This window comes from Saccopteryx leptura, chromosome 1 (genome assembly GCF_036850995.1).
Source record: "Saccopteryx leptura isolate mSacLep1 chromosome 1, mSacLep1_pri_phased_curated, whole genome shotgun sequence".
NCBI classification, from domain to species: domain Eukaryota; kingdom Metazoa; phylum Chordata; class Mammalia; order Chiroptera; family Emballonuridae; genus Saccopteryx; species Saccopteryx leptura.
Window position 1 is genome coordinate 211,605,925 of NC_089503.1, and position 22,337 is coordinate 211,628,261.

Consider the following 22,337-nt stretch of genomic DNA (forward strand, 5'->3'; position numbering starts at 1 on the left):
AAAGCTTCCTCATAGCAAAAAGTCCTCCTTAGCCAGAGATGAACTCCTATTTTAATAGTAAAAACCTTCCCCATATTTATTTGTTAATAAAACCATGCTAAGAGCCGGGCACAAATTTCTGTAGTACATAGGCACTCTAAAACACACAGCAACAAATAGCTGGGAAAAGGAGTGCTTTTCTATTTACTTAGAAAAGGAAGATTATTAGGACTTAAATAAGTGTTAAGAGATAGTCACTCCTGTGCATCATGTAAAGGAATAATTTGCAACTGATTTCTCAATAACCTTACCTCTGAGAAGAGTTCATCTTCATTAACAACAGTCTCTTCTGAATTTTCATTATAATCTGCCATCTCAACATCCTCATTCATAAATTCTGCATTAATGGAGAGGCACAGAAGACCCAAACATAGCCAAAAGCCTTGGAAATGCATAGTGATTATCTGTGAAGTTAAAAGTTATCAGTGAAAATGAAAGTTGTGGAAAATATGTGTGAGTATACTTACAAAGAAATATTTTCTCCTAATACCTCCTTTATTCCAGAAGTTTTATAACAAATCAAGAAAATTACTTATATTATGCTTTGAACAAGTGATAATAAAAACTTGAACCTCATAGGACACAGATGCTATTGCCACTAGTCTGCCTCTAACAACAAAGAGCCAATGGTACAAACCTAAAGGTACAGACAACAGTAACCACCAATCTCAAATAATAAGTGGACCCCACTAAAGGAAAGAAAAAAGGGACGATTCCTAAATGTTCACTTGAGTTGCTTTATTACAATGTGTGCAAGTGTATAAAAAACACACAACTGGAAATTTTATAACTATAAAGCCAAAATACATTTATAAACACCAAATATTAAAGAGAAAGAACTTTATCACAATTTAATGTGATTGACTTTAGCTGAAACCAAATCACAGCTTAAACACCAAACAGATATGGGGGTTTCACTGCAACCAGGTTGACTGCTACACATAAAGCTCTTTTGCATTTGCCATTCCTCTAGTAGCATGATGACTCGATTATCTAACCAATTCTCTATTCAAATACTATGACACTTTTTTTTTCTTATTCATTTTAGAGAGGAGAGGGAGAGAAAGAGAGAGAGAGAGAGAGGAGAGACAGAGAAAGAGAAGTGGGGGGGGGGAGGAGCTGGAAGCATCAACTCCCATATGTGCCTTGACCAGGCAAGCCCAGGGTTTTGAACTGGCAACCTCAGCATTTCCAGGTCGACGCTTTATCCACTGCGCCACCACAGGTCAGGCAACTATGACACTTCTGATCCTCGAGCATTAATTGAGATGAGAAGCCAAGAATAATATGGCTGCCACCTGGCAAAAATACATGGTTTATATGTTCTCCTCTATTCCCCTTAGCTTGTTACAATTCAAGTTTTGTTTTGTGGTGCCAATGGACTTTTAAATACCATGTAAATGTGAACAAAGAAATGGTGTGAATGACTGACCACCTTGTAACCCTTAAAAAATGGGCAAATTCATAGAAATAAAAAATAGATTAGTGATTACCTAGAGAAAAGAGTGGAAAGAAAGGCTTAATGGATATAGAATTTTAGGGAGAAGAGTGATAAAAAATGTTCTAAAGTTGGAATATGGTAATGGTTGCATAACTGTGTATTAAAACCCATTGATTTTCACACATTAAACAGGTGAACTGGCAGGTGCAAACAATACAGCTGTTTCTAAAAATCGAAGCTTCAGACTATAAAAAGCTTTTTTCCACAGAGTTAATTCAACTGATCAGAACCCTTCCTAATGAGATCAAAACTTTATGTGGATGTGTGAGACCAAAACTTCATATGAATGAGATCAAACTTCACAAGGCAAACTTTTAGTCTGCCTTCGTTTCTTCTAAAGGCCATTGGTTACAACTCTAAAGTTGAAAAACATGAAAATGCATGTTTCTTTTTTAAATCAACAACAATCTACAATAATATGAACATTCTATATTAAAAGGTATGTTATCACTAATCATTAGAGAAATGCAAATTAAAACCACAATGAGATATCACCTCACACCAGCCAGAATGGTGCTCATCAACAAAACAACACAGAGTAAGTGCTGGCGAGAATGTGGAGAAAAGGGAAGAACCCTCCTGCACTGCTGGTGGGAATGCAGACTGGTGCAGCCACTATGGAAAACGGTATGGAGATTCCTCAAAAAACTGAAAATCGAACTGCCTTTTGACCCAGCTATCCCACTTTTAGGAATATACCCCAAGAACACCATGGAATGGCTCCAAAAGGAGAAATGCACCCCCATGTTTGTAGCAGCATTGTTCACAATAGCGAAGATCTGGAAACAGCCCAAGTGTCCGTCAGAGGACGAGTGGATTAAAAAGCTTTGGTATATATATACTATGGAATACTCAGCCATAAGAAATGATGACATTGGATCATTTACAATAACATATGCGGCTTAAGTGTCTGTTGCTGATAGCTTATTGGTTGCTTGCATAACTGTACTAGCCAATGGGGTGAAGTTGCCACGGCTGAATGCAAATTGAGCGGGTCAGGGGGAAGGTGAACATTTGTTTGCATTGGCAATCATCTGTTTTACATAAAAACTACATCTTAACATAATTTCTTTTAAGAATGCCTCCTAGAAAATACAGCACTGAAGAGGAGAGAAAAGGAGCTAAAGCTGCACAAAAACGGCTTTCTCAACAAAAAGAAACCACTGAGCAGAGAAAGACAAGGCTTGCTTCAGTCACAGAGCAAATGTGTCTTTCTCAGCAAAATGAGACTGATGAGCATAGAGAAACAAGGCTTGCCTCAGATGCAAGACAAAAAAGCCTGTCTCAACAAAATGAGTCCCTTGAACAAAGGCAGGAGAGAAATGCAAAAAACAACAGAGTAATGCTGACCGAAACGCAAAAAGGATTAAAACAGTTTCAAACGGAGATAGTGATGGCTCTTAAGAAATGTACTGCCAGTGGTTTCCTTCATTGCACTCTACTTTAAGCAATTAAGCAAGTAGAAGGGGGAAACCCCGTGGGGCACTAAGCAAAGGGGCGTCCTCGCTGCCTGCCCTGGGTAATTCAGTTTGAATTAGCAGACACCTTTGCACAAATCATTTTAATTACAATTTATAATATCTAGAACAGCGGTCATTTCGTATGACCGCCAGGCTTTCTAGTTTACAATAACATGGATGGACCTTGATAACATTATACGGAATGAAATAAGTAAATCAGAAAAAACTAAGATCTATATGAATCCATATATAGATGGGACATAAAAATGAGACTCAGAGACATGAACAAGAATGTGATGGCAATGGGGGTGAGGGGGTGGGGGGAGGGGGCGAGGAAGGAGAGAGGGGGTGGGGGAGGGGAGGGGCACAAAGAAAACCAGATAGAAGGTGACAGAAGACAATTTGACTTTTGGCGAGGGGTATACAGCACAATCAAATGTCAAAATAATCTGGAGATGTTTTCTCTCAACATATGTACCCTGATTTATCAATGTCACCGCATTAAATTTAATAATAATAAAAAAGCAACCCCCCAAAAGGTATGTTAATATCACCATCTTTATGGACAAACACAACAATAAAAATGAAGCATGCTGTCATCTGTTGAAGAGTTTGAGCTCTCTGAATCATAAGAGGTATAACTGGGATAGGAAGTAAACGCAAGAGAGCAATTTCACTTGATAACAAGACATAGTTTTGGCCCTGGCACAGGGGTCGGGAACCTATGGCTCACAAGCCAGATGTGGCTCTTTTGATGCCTGCATCTAGCTCACAAATCTTTAATAATAAAAAAATAGTAACGTTAAAAATATAAAACATTCTCATGTATTACAATCCATTCATTTCCTACTGCTCATGTTCATGGTTGCGGGTGACTGGAGCCAATCACAGCTGTCCTCCAGGACACCACCAAATTTTTATTGGATAATGCTTAACGTACACGGGTCGTTGTATGGTTCTCACGGAATTACATTTTAAAATATGTGGCGTTCATGGCTCTCTCAGCCAAAAAGGTTCCCAACCCCTGCCCTGGCTGGTTGGCTCAGTGGTAGAGCGTCGGCCCTGCTTGTAGAAGTCCTGGGTTCAATTCCTGGTCAAGGCACACAGGAGAAGTGCCTATCTGCTTCTCCACCCTTCCACCTCTTCTTTCTCTCTCTCTCTCTCTCTCTCTCTTCCCCTCCCACAGCCAAGACTCCATTGGAACAAAAGGGCCAGGAGGGCACTGAGGATGGCTCCATGGCCTCTGCCTCAGGTGCTGGAATGGCTCTGGCTGCAATGGAGCAACGCCCCAGATGGGCACAGCATCGCCCCCTAGTCGGCATGCCAGGTGGATCCTGGTCGGGCGCATGCAAGAGTCTGACTGCCTCCCTGCTCCTAACTTTGGAAAAATAAAAATAAAAAACATAAAAAAGACATAGGTTTATTTTTTTTATTTTCACTATTAGCACAAAAATTAGTATATTTGAAATTTTCTTATCAATTGTTAATAATCCTAGAAGCTTCATTGTTCTAAAATTTTAAGAGTCTTCTATAATTTATAAAATGTAAGAGGTATTTTGCCTGCTTCTCAACAACTTTGAGTAAAACAGAAATGTATAAAGTAATAATAGCAGTAATAATGAACATTACTATCACTCTAAACCCATATCTTCTCCTTCAAAGTAAACGCACACTTTAGGTTCTTAATTATTAATCTGCTGGGGGAAAAAAATTCCTAAGTGCTTTGTTTGAGCTCTGGTGTACGGGCCGGCTAGGGAAGAATGAATGGGAAGCCAGGCAGGCAGTGCTGTCTCCAGAACTCTACTCTAGAAAACATCATCTTTGCAGGCTAGGAAATAATAGGATAGGCATTATCATGTCCAGTCGACAAACTGAAATCAGAATTTAAATCAGATTTAAAAAAACTAGTCAAAGTCACATGACTAGAAATGTGAAACAAGATTGGAATCCAGAAACACTACACCAATACACCATGCTATCTCCTATTTTAATTTGACCCCACATCATTATTGTAAGCTTACTGGTAAAGCAATGGAAAGAAATCACACCAGTGTTAACAGCATGCATTATCAAACATCTTAGAAATTTACAACATTTAGATTAGTAGTATTAAGCCATAAAGATATTTACCCAGAAATGGCTATATTTACCTTACAGGTGAAATACTTAAAAATAAACTGCAAGCAGTCACAAACCATAGACAATGCAGTTCTAAAGGATATCAGTCTCCATTAAAAAAAATTATATAGTCCAATGTTGTCATTGCCCCTTACTTTTTTTTTTTTAATTAGAAATGTAGACCTAACGGTTTCTGCTTAATCCTTCAGTGCTCTACCATTATCACAGTATTACTTGAACGTCTATCACACTATGGTACCAACATGCCATCAAGCTCCAAACAAAATTATGAGGTTTGTCACATATTCTTTTTTTTGACAGAGACAGAAAGAGTCAGAGAGAGGAAGAGATAGGGACAGAGAGGAAGGGAGAGAGATGAGAAGCATAAATTTTTCATTGCACCACCTTAGTTCATTGATTGATTTCTCATATGTGCCTTCACTGGGGGGGCTCCAGCAGAGCGAGTGATCCCTTGCTCAAGCCAACGACCTGGGGCTCAAGCCAACGCGACAATAGGTTTCAAGCCAGCGATCTTTGGGCTCAAGCCAGCAACCATGAGGTCATGTCTATGATCCGAAGCTCAAGCTGGCAACCCCATGTTCAAGCTCATGAGCCCTCACTCAAGCCAGGGACCTCAGGGTCTCGAACCTGAGTCCTCAGTGTCCCAGGCTGATGCTCTATCACTTGGTCAGGCTGTTTAACATTTTTTATAAAAGGGTGCTGAATCTTGTCAAATGCTATTTCTGCATCAATTGATAATCGTTTCGTTTTTCGTTGTTTTATTTTTGTTTTTTGTTTTGTCTCCATTTTGATAATGTAGTGTTTTATGCTGACTGATTTTTATATGTTGAACCATCTTTGCATTCCAGGAATAAATCCCATCCGATCATGGTATATAACCATTTTAATTGGTAAGGATTTAAGCATTAAGGATATTGCTCTGTAGTTTTCTTATAGTTTCTTTTTTTGGGGGGGAGAGGGAAGATGGAGGGTAGAGATAAAAAACATCAACTCATAGTTGCTTCACTTTAGTTGTTTTTTATTGCTTCTCCTATGTGCCTTGTCCAGGGCCTCCAGCTGAGCCAGTGACCACTTACTCAAGCCAGCAACCTTGGGCTCAAGCCAGCGACACTGGTCCTCAAGCCAGTGACCTTTGGGCTCAAGCCAGAGACCTTGGGATCACGCTGATGATCCTGCGCTCAAGCTGGCAAGCCTGTGCTTCTTAAAATGCCTTTCTTCTAGTCAGTTTTAATGGCCAACTGGGGACTCATCCAAACACTAGTATGCCTCAAAACCAGTGTTTGAAAATCACTATTATTTCAAGTTTGAGTTGTTATGGAGCTTCAGGCACTCAACTACAGAATGATATAATACAAAATACATTGAACTTGAACAGCACCAAGTTTCTAGTTCTATGTTTAATAAGGCAAGGGGGTAAAGCTGTTCTGGGCCCATTTCATCATTTGTTATGTAAAAAGAGTTAAACTAGATAATCAAACAGTCAGCTAAAGTGAACAATTCTACTTTCCTATTTAAGAACACTAACACTTACTAGGTACTCTAAATAAACAATAAGGCTAACGGACAGCACTGTTCAATTTCTATGGCTGCATCAATATACATCATTTACACACACAATAATTAGCTTTATGAACTATATAAATAAAGAATACAGAATATACCTTTTCTAAAGATTTAGGAATAAGGTGTAAATGTGACTGGAAGACGAAACCAATTAAATGTGAAGGCAAAACTGTGCAAACTGAAAAGAGGTCAAACTCATAATTTTACAAACTTAAAAATCACCAGAAGGAGAACTATCCAGAGTAGGATGACATAAAAATGTTAAAGCAACCCAAATCTTAAGGTGATACCAGGGTCTTAATTGGTTTTATGAATCAAAACGTTTCAATATAAATTAATTCTCTTCTAATTTGAGACTTCTCTCCCCACGGACATCGGAGTTACTTTCTCTCCCTCACCCTCCTCCTTTCTGATCTTGGCCGTCATTTGCTTTTATATCCCAAGCAAATGCCTCCTCCTTGTTACCTGGGGAGATGTTACACATAACATCAGCTACAGCGTCTGACTGATCATAAACAGGCTCTAGGCGTTAATGAGTCTCTAGTAATTAGGGCTTCTCCGGATCTCAACCGACTTCCCAGCTAGTCCGCAGCGGCGCATCTAGGGAGCGGCCGGGGTCCCAGGCCACCGCCGCTCGCAGGGTGGGGTCCTTTCGCCTCCACAGGGGCGGGAACTGTATGAACTGAGCCTGTGTCAGTTTCCTCGGCGCTTCCGTGAGAAGTAGCCCGTGGAATGAGCAGCGTGGCGACGCCCCCGCCCCCAGCCCTCGGTACCCCCTGGGAGCGCGCCCGGGGCTCGAGCGTGGAATGGGGCTGAAGTGGTAACCGCTGGAATAACGGACCCGGCTCCCGGGGCCCCTGCGCCCTCAGGGACCGCCGAGACCCGGCGGGCACGCAGCCGTCCTCGCTCCCGCCTGAGCCCCAGCGCAGCAGGTGGCCACAGCGGTTCCAGGGGACCCAATGGACTCGAAGTGGCAGCAACCCCGCCGCCCGGAGCTGACCCTCCGGCTCCCAAGGCCGGGAGAGCCCGCCCAGGAACTCACCCGCGGCCCCTCCATCCCCGAACTCACCCTCCGCCCCTCGCCCGGCCCCAACGCCGCCCGCCTGGCGGGGCGCCAAAGAAAGGGGTGCGGCCAGGAGCCCGGGGCCGGGACCGGGTCCTCCGACTCCTCGCCCCAGCCCGAGCGCAGGGGGCGGCGGGAAAGTGGCTCACCACCCACGCACCTGTCTTGCGGGCACGTTTTCGGCAGTGGCAGCTCATATGTCCGAATCGCTGCCACTCGGTCCCCGCGTCTCCCCAGACTGATCTCGCCCGAGGCTGCCCAGCCGCGACTGCTAACCGCGCATGCGCGGAGCGCGAGCCGCGCGCACCTGCACGGAGATGCTCAACCGCCCGCTGCCGCAGTGGACCCGGCTTCGGGATGGGCAGGGGAGTTCCCCGTTATTACTCCTGCAACTGTTTCCTCCCATCGAGCGCTGCCCACTCTGCAAACAGTGGGATTCTGCCTCCCGGTGCGCGTAACTGGGTCCTGAATTCTACGAAAATCGTGTTTTTGAACAGCGTGCAGTTAGTTAGTGCCCCAGGCTTTCCCTAGAGTTCTTTAGGTGATGAGAGGTCGTCACTGTGGTCATCATGAGGACTTCCTATTTCGTGCGTGTGAAATAGGAGTAAATGTTAACATAAAAACATTATCAGGCTTCTTTCCTAAATACTCAAGAATTGCTAACATTTATTGTGCTCGCTGAACTATTAAGGGTTTTACATTTATTATCTTATTTCACAACCATCCAGGTTAAGAAACTGAAGATACTTACCAGTGCTTTTGACTAGTAAGTGTCGAAATAGTAGGGTTCAAATCCAGGCCTGTCTCTTTCAGAACCTGTAGTTTTATTCAACAGTCTAAACATAAAAATACAGCACAAATGTACTACTGAGTCAGTTTTGTTTTGTTTATTTGTTTTTTCTCCCTGGATGTTGGATCATGCAGCTTTTACTGCTTACAGTTTGTAGGAAATCTTGACTTTGGTATAATCACGGTTCAATTTTGTTGGAAGAATATTGTAATAGTTGACTTGTGATATCTCTATTGAAGTGTTTCAGATTAAGAGATTGATGGCGATCCATGCACAAGATGTAATTATTGGCTAGTCGTCAAAATCACCAAACATTTTCCACACTGTGTCAATCATAAGGCCATATCATTTCAAGACTTTTGACACTGTCGCCTTTTCTAGTGTGTTTGGATAGCACTTATTAGCTAAAAATTTCACTTGAGGTACTTTGTAATAATATTTCTTTATTCAGTCTTTCCAACTTTTATTATTCGTCATAATTCTGTGGCCCATAACCAAGACACTTATACTTGCCGGAAAGGATTTCTGAGGGATATATTCAGAGGCTGCAATGAAGAAGCTGAAGACTAAAAATTCTTGCTTCATTCCTGACCTTAGTGCAAAGACCTCTAGTGTTTCCCCATTAAATAAGAACCATCTTTAAGAAGTCCAAGCAAGCCCTTTACGAGGAATGTTGCCATCTTTTCAAGAAATACTGCATCTGGACTTAGTTTTAATTTTTCACATTAGCCTGAAATGTGCTATGGCAAATTTAATTTTAAACATTCAAAGTTTAAGTCAAATTTAAGTTTTTGTTACATACATATGTCTTTTTTCCTTCTCAGTGACCCCTGCTACCAACTTTGAGATACTGCATCTTTTCCTCTACAGGGAGAGAATGAAAAGGACACATGACTAGTTCATCTTTCACACTTACTTTATACATTGGTATGTGATACATTTTATACTGAGGTAAATGCATGAAATTTTGGCACTCAAGGATAAAACAGTATGAATTAAGATTTTCATATTTGATGAAGGATAAAAAAGAAAGTATCTCTTATTTTCAAAATAAATAAACTAAAACTCAATAGAATAATACTAAGAATAATAAATTTGAATAGACTCTCCTATAAGATGATGGCTCAAAGCAGACAAAATTGGTAAGGATTTAAAAGACTTGAACAAGTAAACTTAAAAGCCTGATATAAGAGAATCCTTTACCCAATAAGTAGGAATATTTTAAGAAGACATTTTTAAAGCAAAAAACTAAAATTTATAAGAACAAATTAATGCAATATATTTTAAAGGGGCTACCTTTCAAATGTTTATAGAGACTATACATTCTTTTCAAAATTGTATTGAGACATGAGAATTCCTAACAATTCTCAAATTTTATTACACCAAGTTCTCTAACAATAACGTAATAAAATAAGCAATCAACAAAAGAAGATGGCAGAACCGACATATTTTTTAAAAACCCATACACATTCCCAAATAACCTCTGAGTTAAGAAGGCAATAATAAGAGAAAGTATGGACTCTTTAGAACTGAATGACTATCAAAATATAGACATATCAAGATGCTTGGTAATCAGCTCAAATGGCATTTAGGGCTAAGTTTATAGGCTTAAATGCATTTATTTAAAAGGCAAGCAGATATTATGGCACCATCAGACCTTGGCTTGCTCCATCTGAACTTTCTATTTCTTTAGCTGTCTTAACAAAATGGATAAGAGATTAAACCAACTCATGCAGAAGCTGTCTATGACAATGTCAAGTTTCTGAAATTTTAGCTATTTACTGAGATTATACAATAGCATCACTAACTAAGTCAACAAAATACATTTATAACAGTAAGGGTACATATATTATAAATAAACATTTTAATTTTTCTTGACATAAGAGATAGTTTAATACTTTCGGTCTACTAGTTCATTGTTTTCTCCTTTTCTCTATCTACTCTCCTTATTATAATGTCTGAAAGATAACATTAGAAAGTACGATTACTGAGGTTCCAAGGAATAGAGTTTCTTCTTATTATGGTTATCAGCTTCATATTTTCTGAAATAAAAATAATAAATCTGTAAATAATGCTGCAATGAACATAGGGGTGCAAATATTCTTTCACATGGAAGCAACAAAAGTGCCTATAAATAGACTAGTGGGTAAAAAAAATGTGGTAAATATATACAATGGACTATTACTCAGCCATAAAGTCAAACAAAATCTTACCATTTGTGACAGAATGGATGTCACTGGAGGGTATTATGCTAAGTGAAATAAGTTAGAGAAAGACAAATGCAATATGATCTCACTTATATGTGTACTCAGATTGGTAGTATCAAAATGGTCATGGGGCTCTAAAGTACAGCCTAGGGAATATAATCAATAAAATTGTAATAATTATGTATGGTGCCAGGTAGGTACTGGAAATACTGAGTGTAGGGTGAGAACACTTTGTAAAGTATATAACTGTCTAACCACTCTCTTGTACACCTGAAGTTAATACAAAATAATACTGAATGTAAACTGTAATTGAAAACAAAATAATGAATCTGTAACATCTAGAAAAAATATTAATTCACAAGGATGTAATTATTTTCATGAGAATTACGTGATAACATTCTTTCCTTAGTCTGTCCTTTTGACATCACCTCCACCTATTAAATAGAGAGGATAACTTTACATCAGCAAAAGTATCATTTGCATAAAACAGTGTCAGTTTTAATACTGTGGTGTTAACATTATTAAAAGCAGCTTTCCACCACTGGGAAGTCTGTGTTGTTGGATTGCTGTGCAGACAATAAGCTGTTGTGGATAAGATACAGATACCTTAAACCTCCATTTTATTTTATTTTTATAATTTAAAACATAAATAAAAAATGATGTAGGGTAATAACAAGAAAGCACAATAATCTTTTACAAGTAATATAGAAAAGAAAATTAGAGACCAAAAGAAACTAAGAATAGAGAAATTATGCTGTGAATATAAGATAACATAGGTTCTACACTTTATAAAAAATAGTTTGAATTTTTTGTTAGTCAAAGGGAAGAAATAAAACCACAATGGGCCAAAGGAATCCTGACAATTCTCTGGCAAAGAATATCTTTTTTCTAACTCCAAATTCTAAGAGAAAATTGTCACATGTAACTTTACATAAAATCACATAAAAGTTCAACAGTTTGGAGAAAAATGCAAATATTTCAGACATCATTCTTTAATACTAGTCCAGGACATAAACTTAATTCAGTTAAAGCATTTTGACAGGAAGTACCCTTCTACTCTGGCTTCTGCCATCACCTCAAACAATTCTTCTCAGATTTAGAACACAACAAAATAAATGTCCCTCTCTCACACACACACACACACACACACACACACACACACACACACACGTGCGCGCGCGTGCGTCATTACTAAAGCTAACTGGAAGTCCTTCTTGGCAGCCCGCCCTCCCGCACAAGGAACCCTCTGCCCCCTGTCCAGTGCACTGCCGTAAAAGGAAAGAACTTTTCGTGTAGAAGGAAGAACAAGCAGATTATATTGTATAAATCCCACTGCTTATCAGCTAATGAAATTTTCTTATATTTTATTTGAGTTTTCAGAAATTATCAATACTGAAATATTTTAGTGGTTTCTGAAAGAAATTTTTGAAAGTGCATTATAGATACAGAACATAAAATGATAAAGGATATTTAAATTGAAAACAAGCAAAATGTTTAAATTTCAGAAATTAAAAAAATTATCACTAAGATGAGTTTTGTTCTATTACATTACTTTTGACTTGGAAGGTAGATAAATAGAGATATACTCATTTTTTCTGCTTATAAACTATACTTTATCTTACATTAAAAAAGAAGTGGGCCCTGGCTGGTTGACTCAGTGGTAGAGCGTCGGCCTGGCGTGCAGAAGTCCTGGGTTCGATTTCCGGCCAGGGCACACAGGAGAAGCGCCCATCTGCTTCTCCACCCCTCCCCCTCTCCTTCCTCTCTGTCTCTCTCTTCCCCTCCCGCAGCGAGGCTCCATTGGAGCAAAGATGGCCCGGGTGCTGGGGATGGCTCCTTGGCCTCTGCCCCAGGCGCTGGAGTGGCTCTGGTTGCAACAGAGCGACCGCCAGGGCGGGGCAGAGCATCGCCCCCTGGTGGGCAAAGCGTTGCCCCCTGGTGGGCATGCCGGGTGGACTGTCTCTCCCCATTTCCAGTTTCCGAAAAATACAAAAAAAAAAAAAAAAAAAAAGAAGTGTTATGAGAAATGTAATATATAACTTAACTGGCTAGAGAACAAATTTTACATAAAGGTATTTTAGAAAGACTGAAAGGAATAAATATTAAGGAAAACATAGTGACACAAATTTTGTTCCTAAAGAAAAGAGAATGACATTAATCTCTCTGGGGCCATGTAAATAAACCTTATTTTACTTGATAAAATTAAAAGTGGAGAGTGACGTCAGAGAAATGGCGCCGTGAGGAGCACGACCGACAAATCTCCCCCAAATTTCAACAAGTTCATCAATGGAAGTTCCACACACTGAAGGGTGAAGGTAGGATCAAGTGAAAAATTGACTAAATATATAATCAACCCTGAAGGAAATAAGTCAGACAAAGAAACTCTCTGCCTTCCTCACTAACCTGAGCAAAGGCTGCTTTCACTTGGAACTGAGAGTCGGGGGGGGGGGAGGGCTAAGGGTGTGGAGGAGGCTAGACTGCAGCATGGACCCTTCGTTCAAGGTAAGGAAAGAGTGTGCCTGTGGTGGGTCAGCCCACGGGGGCAGCTGCCTGTGCGCCGCGAGCAACCCAGCCACCGGCGCGTGCCACGAGCAACTGCCTGCACCTCGAGCAGCAGCTGCCAGTGGTGCGCGTGCGCGGGGAGTGCGCCAAAGCGAACTTCCCTACGCCTGAGCTTCTCTAGGCGGGCGGGGCACCTCACCCAGCCACTCAGGCTAACAATCAAGTGTCAGGGGAGGGGCGCATGGACAGCTTGCAGTCCTTTCTGGAGCAGATCGGCAGATCCAATTTCTGAAATTAGCTTAACCCACAGTCTGCTCACCTCCCAACTGACCTAGACAGCTCTAATTGACAAGATCTCTCTCAGTTCAGCGATCCAAGACAAGAGGCGAGATATTTTTAGTGCCTCTTGCTAAAGGGGTGGGGGCAACTTTTGATTGTCAGAGCTTTCATACTCAGGGATATATGCTAAAAAGAGGGACTTGGCAGATGTAAAGACCTCCTGTACTGCAGGCAGCGACTAGGGCATCTTCTTCCCAGCCAAAACAGGTTACAAAGTGCAGAAAGCCTGGGGAGAGTGGTCCCACAGAATGCTAGGCATGCTGAACAGGCCTGGAGGCTCATAGAAAGTCACCTTGAGAGCAATTGGCTCCCAGCCCCGCCTGATTACACTGGTGGCTCTGACTGCCAGAGCCTTACCCAGAGCCCTGCATTGAGTGGGGATAGAGTGGAGATTTGCCAGCTCTTTGAGCCTCTTACTCCTCAGGCAGAGGTGGTGGCAGCCTCATAGCTGGATCATCAGGCTGCTAATTCAGGAAGGAAAGACTAGAAGAGAGGCTCCGGGAAAATGGACTCTCATTGTCAGAGCCTGCAAATGCTAACAAGCCTTGACTACCAACGAGACTGAAGCCAAATATATGACATTGCCGTAGAGTCTCATCAACTGCAAATCCCTACCTAAACGTGCCACAGGGGCAGAGCCTGGGGTACAGAGTCACCAACCAGGAAGAGGGAGAGGAAAGAAAAGGGAAGAAGAAGTTAAACTCTCAAATTCAAGAAAAATGCACAGACTTTATAATTTGTTCCACTATTTATTTTGTTTCTTTCATCTTCTTCCCTTTATTAGTATTATTTCTATTTCCTCCACCTTGGTCCTTTTATTCTCTGCCCGTCTTATTCTTTCCCTTTCTTGAACTACACTACCCATAAGTGTTACATTTTATTTCTTTTCTTCTTCCTTACTCTCCATGAACGTTACACTCCAGAACCCTTAACTCTCTCTCTCTTTTTGTTTTTTTCTTTTTTCTTCCTTTCCTTTTCCCCTTTTTCTTATTTCTCCTTTTCTATTAGTTTCTTCTTTTCTCCTTTTACTTTTCCTTACATTCAATCCTCATTCACAAATTATTTAATTTGGGACTCAAGTTCTTTTGTGTGTGGCATTTTGGGTGCTTTTTACTTCACTTTTTAGCTCATTAGCATTCCTCCCAACCCAGGATCTCTATTCTATTTAGTCTTTGCTCCACTTATTACAACAGTTATTTTTTTTCCTTTTTCCTGTTTCCCTCTTATTCCTCTCATTATATATCTTAGTTGATCATCACTTACAAATCATTTTATACTTGACCCAAATTCTTTCCTTTTTGCATTTTGTGGGTCCCTACTTCCTTTTTTGCCCCTTGAACACTTCCCCCCAACTCAGGCCCTCCGTTATAGGCAGTTTTTGTTCCATTTAGCATAATATAATTCACAGTTCATCATGATATTTTTCTAAGGAGGAGGGGAGAGAAGGGGAAGAGAAGAAAGAAATGGGGGGGGGGAATAATAAATTATTATTGGTATTTTTTCCAAAATTTTTTCCATTTTTTAATTTTTTTTCCATTTCTTATTTTTTTTACTTTTTATTCTTTATTAATTCTCATTAGTGCTATCAAAAAGACCACCCTAAGATGCAATTAAGAAAAAGGAAATAGAATATTATGGATACAAAAGATGGAGAAGTAATACAGAGAGATGTGGAAAAATCTATGGAGAAAAAATGTAATATATTGGAAACCTTGGAGTTAAATGACAGACAATTTAAAATAGAAATCCTAAAAATACTCAGAGATATATAAGAAAACACAGAAAGGCAATTTAGGAAGCTCAGAAAACAACTCAATGAACACAAAGTATATATTACAAAGGAAATTAAAACTATAAAAACAAATCAAAATGAAATGAAAAACTCAATTCACGAGCTGAAAAATGAGGTAACAAGCTTAGCTAATAGAACAGGCCAGATAGAAGGTAGGATTAGTGACATAGAAGACAAGCAACTTCAGGCACAACACAGAGAAGAAAGAGACTCAAAAATTTAAAAAAAAATGAGGAAGCCCTACAGGAATTGTCTGACTCCATCAAAAAGAATAACATGGCCTGACCAGGTGGTGGCGCAGTGGATAGAGCGTCGGACTGGGATGTGGAAGGACCCAGGTTCGAGACCCCGAGGTCGCCAGCTTGAGCGCGGGCTCATCTGGCTTGAGCAAAGAGCTCACCAGCTTGGACCCAAGGTCGCTGGCTCCAGCAAGGGGTTGCTCAGTCTGCTGAAGGCCCGCGGTCAAGGCACATGTGAGAAAGCAATCAATGAACAACTAAGAAGTCGCAACGCGCAACGAGAAACTGATGATTGATGCTTCTCATCTCTCTCCGTTCCTGTCTGTCTGTCCCTGTCTATCTCTGCCTCTGTAAAAAAAAAAAAAAAAAAAAAGAGAATAACATACGAATAATAGGTATATCAGAGGGAGAAGAGAGAGAAAATGGAATGAATAATATATTCAAAGAAATAATAGATGAGAACTTCCCAAGCCTGTGGAAAGAACTAAAGCCTCAAATTCAAGAAGCAAACAGAACACCGAGTTTTCTTAACCACAACAAACCTACTCCAAGGCTCCTCATAATGAAAATGGCACAAACCAACGACAAAGAAAAAATTCTCAAGGCAGCCAGGGAAAAGAAGAATACAACATATAAAGGAAGACCTATTAGATTATCATCAGATTTCTCAGCAGAAACTCTACAAGCTAGAAGAGAGTGGACCCCAATATTTAAAGCCATGAAAGAGAGGAACTTTCAGCCAAGAATACTATACCCATCAAAGCTATCATTCAAGTATGAAGGAGAAATAAAAACATTCACAAATACAGAAAACATGAGGGAATTTATCATCAGAAAACCCCCACTCCAGGAAATACTAAAGGGGGTTTTCCAACCAGATTCAAAGAACAAAACAAAACAAAACCACAAGTAAAAGCTCCACCAAGAACACAATAAAACCAAATTTAAACTGTGACAACAAAAGCAAAAAAAAAAGAAGAGAGGATGGAGATTAACAGTAGCAAAGGACAATGAAGCACAGAAACACTCATAAGATAGGGTACTACAATGAATATGGTAGGTACCCTTTTCATTACTTAATGGTAACCACACTTGAAAAAACCACCACAGAAGCACATGACTTAAAAAAGATAGCAACCAAGGAAAGAAGTATGGGATACAAACAAACAAAAATAAATGATAGAAAAAGAAAAGAGAAGAATCAAACAAAATACAAAAGTAACAGAAAGCAATTTATAAAATGGCAATAGGGAACCCACAAGTGGCAATAATTACACTAAATGTAAAAAGATTAAACTCACCAATAAAAAGACACAGAGTAGCAGAATGAATTAAAAAAGAAAATCCAACTGTATTTTGCCTACAAGAAACACATCAAAGCAACAAGGATAAAAACAAATTCAAAGTAAAAGGCTGGAAAACAATACTTCAAGCAAATAACATCCAAAAAAAAGAAGATGTAGCAATACTCATATCTAATAATGCTGACTACAAGACAGAAAAAGTACTCAGAGACAAAAATGGTCATGTCATAATGATTAAGGGGACACTGAATCAAGAAGACATAACAATCCTTAATATATATGCACCAAACCAAGGAGCACCAAAATATATAAGACAGCTACTTATTGACCTAAAAACAAAAACTGACAAAAATACAATCATAATTGGATACCTCAATACACCGCTGACGGCTCTAGATCGGTCATCCAAACAGAGAATCAATAAAGCTATATTGGCCTTAAACAAAACACTAGAGCACCTGGATATGATAGACATCTACAGGACACTTCATCCCAAAGCGACAGAGTATACATTTTTCTCTAGTATACATGGAACATTCTCAAGAATTGACCATATGTTGGGCCACAAAAACAACATCAGCAACTTTAGAAAAATTGAAATTGTACCAAGCATATTTTCTGATCATAAAGCCTTGAAAGTAGAATTCAACTGCAAAAAAGAGGGAAAAAACCCCCACAAAAATGTGGAAACTAAACAACATACTTTTATAAAATGAATGGGTCAAAGAAGAAATAAGTGCAGAGATCAAAAGATATATACAGACAAATGAAAATAACAATACGACATATCAGAATCTATGGGATGCAGCAAAAGCAGTAATAAGAGGGAAGTTCATATCACTTCAGGCCTATATGAACAAACAAGAGAGAGCCCAAGTGAACCACTTAACTTTACATCTTAAGGAACTGGAAAAAGAAGAACAAAGACAACCCGAAACCAGCCGAAGAAAGGAGATAATAAAAATCAGAGCAGAAATAAATGAAATAGAGAACAGAAAAACTATAGAAAAAATTAATAAAACAAGGAGCTGGTCCTTTGAAAAGATCAACAAAATTGACAAACCCTTGGCAAGACTTATCAAGGAAAAAAGAGAAAGGACTCATATAAACAAAATCCAAAATGAAAGAGGAGAAATCACCACAGACATCATAAATATACAAAGAATTATTGTAGAATACTACGAAAAACTATATGCCACCAAATTCAACAATCTAGAAGAAATGGATAAGTTCCTACAATAATACAACCTTCCTAGACTGAGTCATGAAGAAGCAGAAAGCTTAAACAGACCAATTAGCAGGGAGGAAATAGAAAAAACTATTAAAAAACTCCCCCAAAATAGAAGTCCAGGCCCAGATGGTTATACTAGTGAATTCTATCAAACATTCAAAGAAGACTTGGTTCCTATTCTACTCAAAGTCTTCCAAAAAATTGAAGAAGACACATTTTAAGAGGCCAACATAACCCTCATACCGAAACCTGGCAAGGACAGCACAAAAAAGAAAACTACAGACCAATATCTCTAATGAATACAGATGCTAAAATACTAAACAAAATACTAGCAAATCGAATACAATAACATATTAAAAAAAATAATACATCATGATCAAATGGGATTCATCCCAAAATCTCAAGGATAGTTCAACATACGTAAAACGGTTAATGTAATACACCATATCAACAAAACAAAGAACAAAAACCACATGATCTTATCAATAGATGCAGAAAAGGCATTCGATAAAATACAACACAACTTTATGTTTAAGATACTCAACAAAATGGGTATAGAAGGAAAATATCTCAACATGATAAAGGCCATATATGATAAACCATCAGCCAACATCATATTAAATAGCATAAAACTGAGGACTTTCCACCTTAAATCAGGAACAAGACAGGGTTATCCACTCTCTCCACTCTTATTTAACGTGGTGCTAGAAGTTCTGGCCAGAGCAATCAGACAAGAGAAAGAAATAAAAGGCATCCATATTGGAAAAGAAGAAGTAAAGGTATCACTTTTTGCAGATTATATGATCCTATACATCGATAACCCCAAAGACTCCACCAAAAGATTACTAGAAACAATAAACCAATACAGTAAGATTGCAGTTTACAAAATTAACATACAAAAGTCTATAGCCTTTCTATATGCCAACAATGAAATATTAGAAAACGAACTGAAAAAAATAATCCCATTCACGATTGCAACAACAACAAAAAATAACTAGGAATAAACATAACAAAGAATGTAAAGGACCTATATAATGAAAACTACAAAGCATTGTTAAGGGAAATTGAAAAAGATACAATGAGATGGAAAAATATTCCTTGTTCTTGGATAGAAAGAATAAATATAATCAAAATGGCCATATTACCCAAAGCAATTTATAAATTTAATGCAATTCCCATCAAAATTCCTATGACATTTTTTAAAGAAATAGAGCAAAAAATCATCAGATTTATATGGAACTATAAAAACCCCTGAATATCCAAAGCAATCCTAAAGAAAAAGAATGAAGCTGGGGGCATTACAATACCTGACTTCAAACTCTATTATAGGGCCACGACAATCAAAGCAGCATGGTATTGACTGAAAAATAGACACTCAGACCAATGGAACAGAATAGAAAGTCCAGAAATATAACCATATATATATGTTCAAATAATTTTTGATAAAAGGACCAACAACACACAATGGAAAAAAGAAAGCCTCTTCAACAAATGGTGCTGGGAAAACTGGAAAGCCACATGCAAAAGAATGAAACTCGACTACAGCTTGTCCCCTTGTACTAAAACTAATTCAAAATGGTTCAAAGACCTAAATATAAGATCTGAAACAATAAAGTACCTAGATGAAGACATAGGTACTAAACTCATGGACCTGGGTTTTAAAGAGCATTTTATGAATTTGACTTCAAAGGCAAGAGAAGTGAAGGCAAAAATTAATGAATGGGACTACATCAGACTAAGAAGTTTTTGCTCAGCAAGAGAAACTGGTAACAAAATAAACAGAAAGCCAACTAAATGGGAAATGATATTTTCAAACAACAGCTCAGATAAGGGCCTAATATCCAAAATTTACAAAGAACTCATAAAACTCAACAACAAACAATCCAATACAAAAATGGGAAGAGGACATGAACAGATACTTCTCTCAGGAAGAAATACAAATAGCCAACAGATATATGAAAAGATGCTCATCTTCATTAGTTATTAGAGAAATGCAAATCAAAACTACAATGAGATACCACCTCACACCTGTTAGATTAGCTATTATCAACAAGACAGGTAATAGCAAATGTTGGAGAGGCTGTGGAGAAAAAGGAACCCTCATTCACTGTTGGTGGGACTGTAAAGTAGTATAACCTTTATGGAAGAAAGTATGGTGGTTCCTCAAAAAACTGAAAATAGAACTACCTTATGACCCAGCAATCCTTCTACTGGGTATATACCCCCAAAACTCAGAAACATTGATACGTAAAGACACATGTAGCACCATGTTCACTGCAGCATTGTTCATGTGGCCAAGACATGGAAACAACCAAAAAGCCCTTCAATAGAAGACTGCATAAAGAAAATGTGGCACATATACATTATGGAATACTACTCAGCCATAAGAAATGATGACATCGGATCATTTACAACAAAATGGTGGGATCTTGATAAAATTCTACGGAGTGAAATAAGTAAATCAGAGAAAACCAAGAACTACATGATTGCATACATTGGTGGGACATAAAATCGAGACTAAGAGACATGGACAAGAGTGTGGTGGTTATTGGGGGTGGGCGGGAGGGGGGGGCGTGAGAGGGAAGGAGGGAGAGGGGAAGGGGGAGGGGGAGGGGCACAAAGAAAACTAGATAGAGGGTGACGGAGGACAATCTGACTTTGGGTGATGAGTATGCAACATAACTGAATGACAAGATAACCTGGACATGTTTTCTTTGAATATATGTACCCTGATTTATTGATGTCACCCATTAACATTAATAAAAATTTATTTATAAAAAAATAAATAAATAAATAAAATTAAAAGTTTTAAAAAACTAAAATGAAATATCCAAACCTTTTCGTTCAAGGTAGTGGATCGGTAGACCTCATGAAATGCCAGTAAATGAGTAAAAAAGGTGTAATTCCAAACAATGCACAGGATGCAGGGGGCTCTCAGTCTAGGAGACACTTCATCCAATTTATGAGAGTTGTGAATCTAATGGAAGAATAAGGATGGATGGAGAGGAGATGGGGACTCTGTGACAGACACTGGACGGGGTCGCCGCAGAGATGGATAGAAGACTGGAGCTTAGCTGGGGCAGATGAACCCTGCAGAACGAAACAAGAGCAGCCACAGCCCATACTTGAGCGGCCAGGACACCGCAGCTCAGGCAATACGCACACCTAGTCTTGTCGAACCAAAGCTGAATGAGGACTGATAGAACCAGAGAAGGCAGTGCGCATGCCGGTGCCCAAAACAAAGTTCTCTGAGTTCTGGCATGTTTGTGCCCCTTCTCCCAAACCACTAGGGGAAAAAAATAAACACATGACACAACACAACAGCAATCTAGCTACTCATGCTCATAGTTGCAAACCAACAAATTCTACCCATGTACCAAACCTCTCAGGAAGCGCCTTCATTATTTACATTTTTATAAAGAAATGCGAAGATAAGTGCAGTGTGGGGGACAAGGGATGGCGGAGACAGTTTACCAATATTGTCACCATTTAAAAGTGACCAATATTAACATTTTCTAAAAAGCTCATGAAAATTCAGACAACACTGAATCACTGACCATTTGAGAAAGCATGTAACATGACAGAAAAAGATAAAAATAAACAAGCAGACACTATTAAGAAAATGAAAGAGGCTCTAGCTGGTTGGTTCAGTGGTAGAGCGTTGGCCTGGCGTGCAGAAGTCCCGGGTTCGATTCCTGGGCAGGGCACATAGGAGAAGCGCCCATTTGCTTCTCCACCCCCCCCCCCTTCCTCTCTGTCTCTCTCTTCCCCTCCCGCAGCCAAGGCTCCATTGGAGCAAAGATGGCCCAGGCGCTGGGGATGGCTCCTTGGCCTCTGCCCCAGGCGCTAGAGTGGCTCTGGTCGCGGCAGAGCGACGCCCTGGAGGGGCAGAGCATCGCCCCCTGGTGGGCAGAGCATCGCCCCTGGTGGGCGTGCTGGGTGGATCCCGGTCGGGCGCATGCGGGAGTCTGTCTGACTGTCTCTCCCCGTTTCCAGCTTCAGAAAAATACAAAAAAAAAAAAAAAAAAAAAAGAAAATGAAAGATAAGCCATGGCTGAGACCTGTGGACAGACTATATAAAGGAATATTATGATTCAAATTAAAAAGGCAAACAACCCAATTTTTAAAAATAAACAAATAGCCGAATAGACATTTAAAAAATACATAT

The 22,337-nt window shown here is 39.4% G+C and overlaps 2 protein-coding genes across 3 annotated transcripts in view; both read right to left on the reverse strand.

The window, feature by feature from the left end:
- Positions 1-8,025, reverse strand: part of CLGN (calmegin) — a 34,794-nt gene extending 26,769 nt beyond the window's left edge. For both annotated transcript variants that reach the window (XM_066385476.1, XM_066385466.1), the window contains exons 1-2: positions 7,926-8,025; positions 291-443 (exon numbers count right to left, since the gene is read on the reverse strand). In XM_066385476.1, coding sequence (XP_066241573.1) covers positions 291-434 — 144 coding nt within the window. In that variant the 5' untranslated portion in view covers positions 435-443; positions 7,926-8,025. The remainder of the gene's footprint in view (positions 1-290; positions 444-7,925) is intronic.
- Positions 7,284-22,337, reverse strand: part of MGAT4D (MGAT4 family member D) — a 53,297-nt gene continuing 38,243 nt past the window's right edge. The window contains exons 11-12 of the mRNA XM_066360167.1: positions 8,073-8,237; positions 7,284-7,805 (exon numbers count right to left, since the gene is read on the reverse strand). Of these exons, the coding sequence (XP_066216264.1) occupies positions 7,284-7,805; positions 8,073-8,237 (687 nt within the window). The remainder of the gene's footprint in view (positions 7,806-8,072; positions 8,238-22,337) is intronic.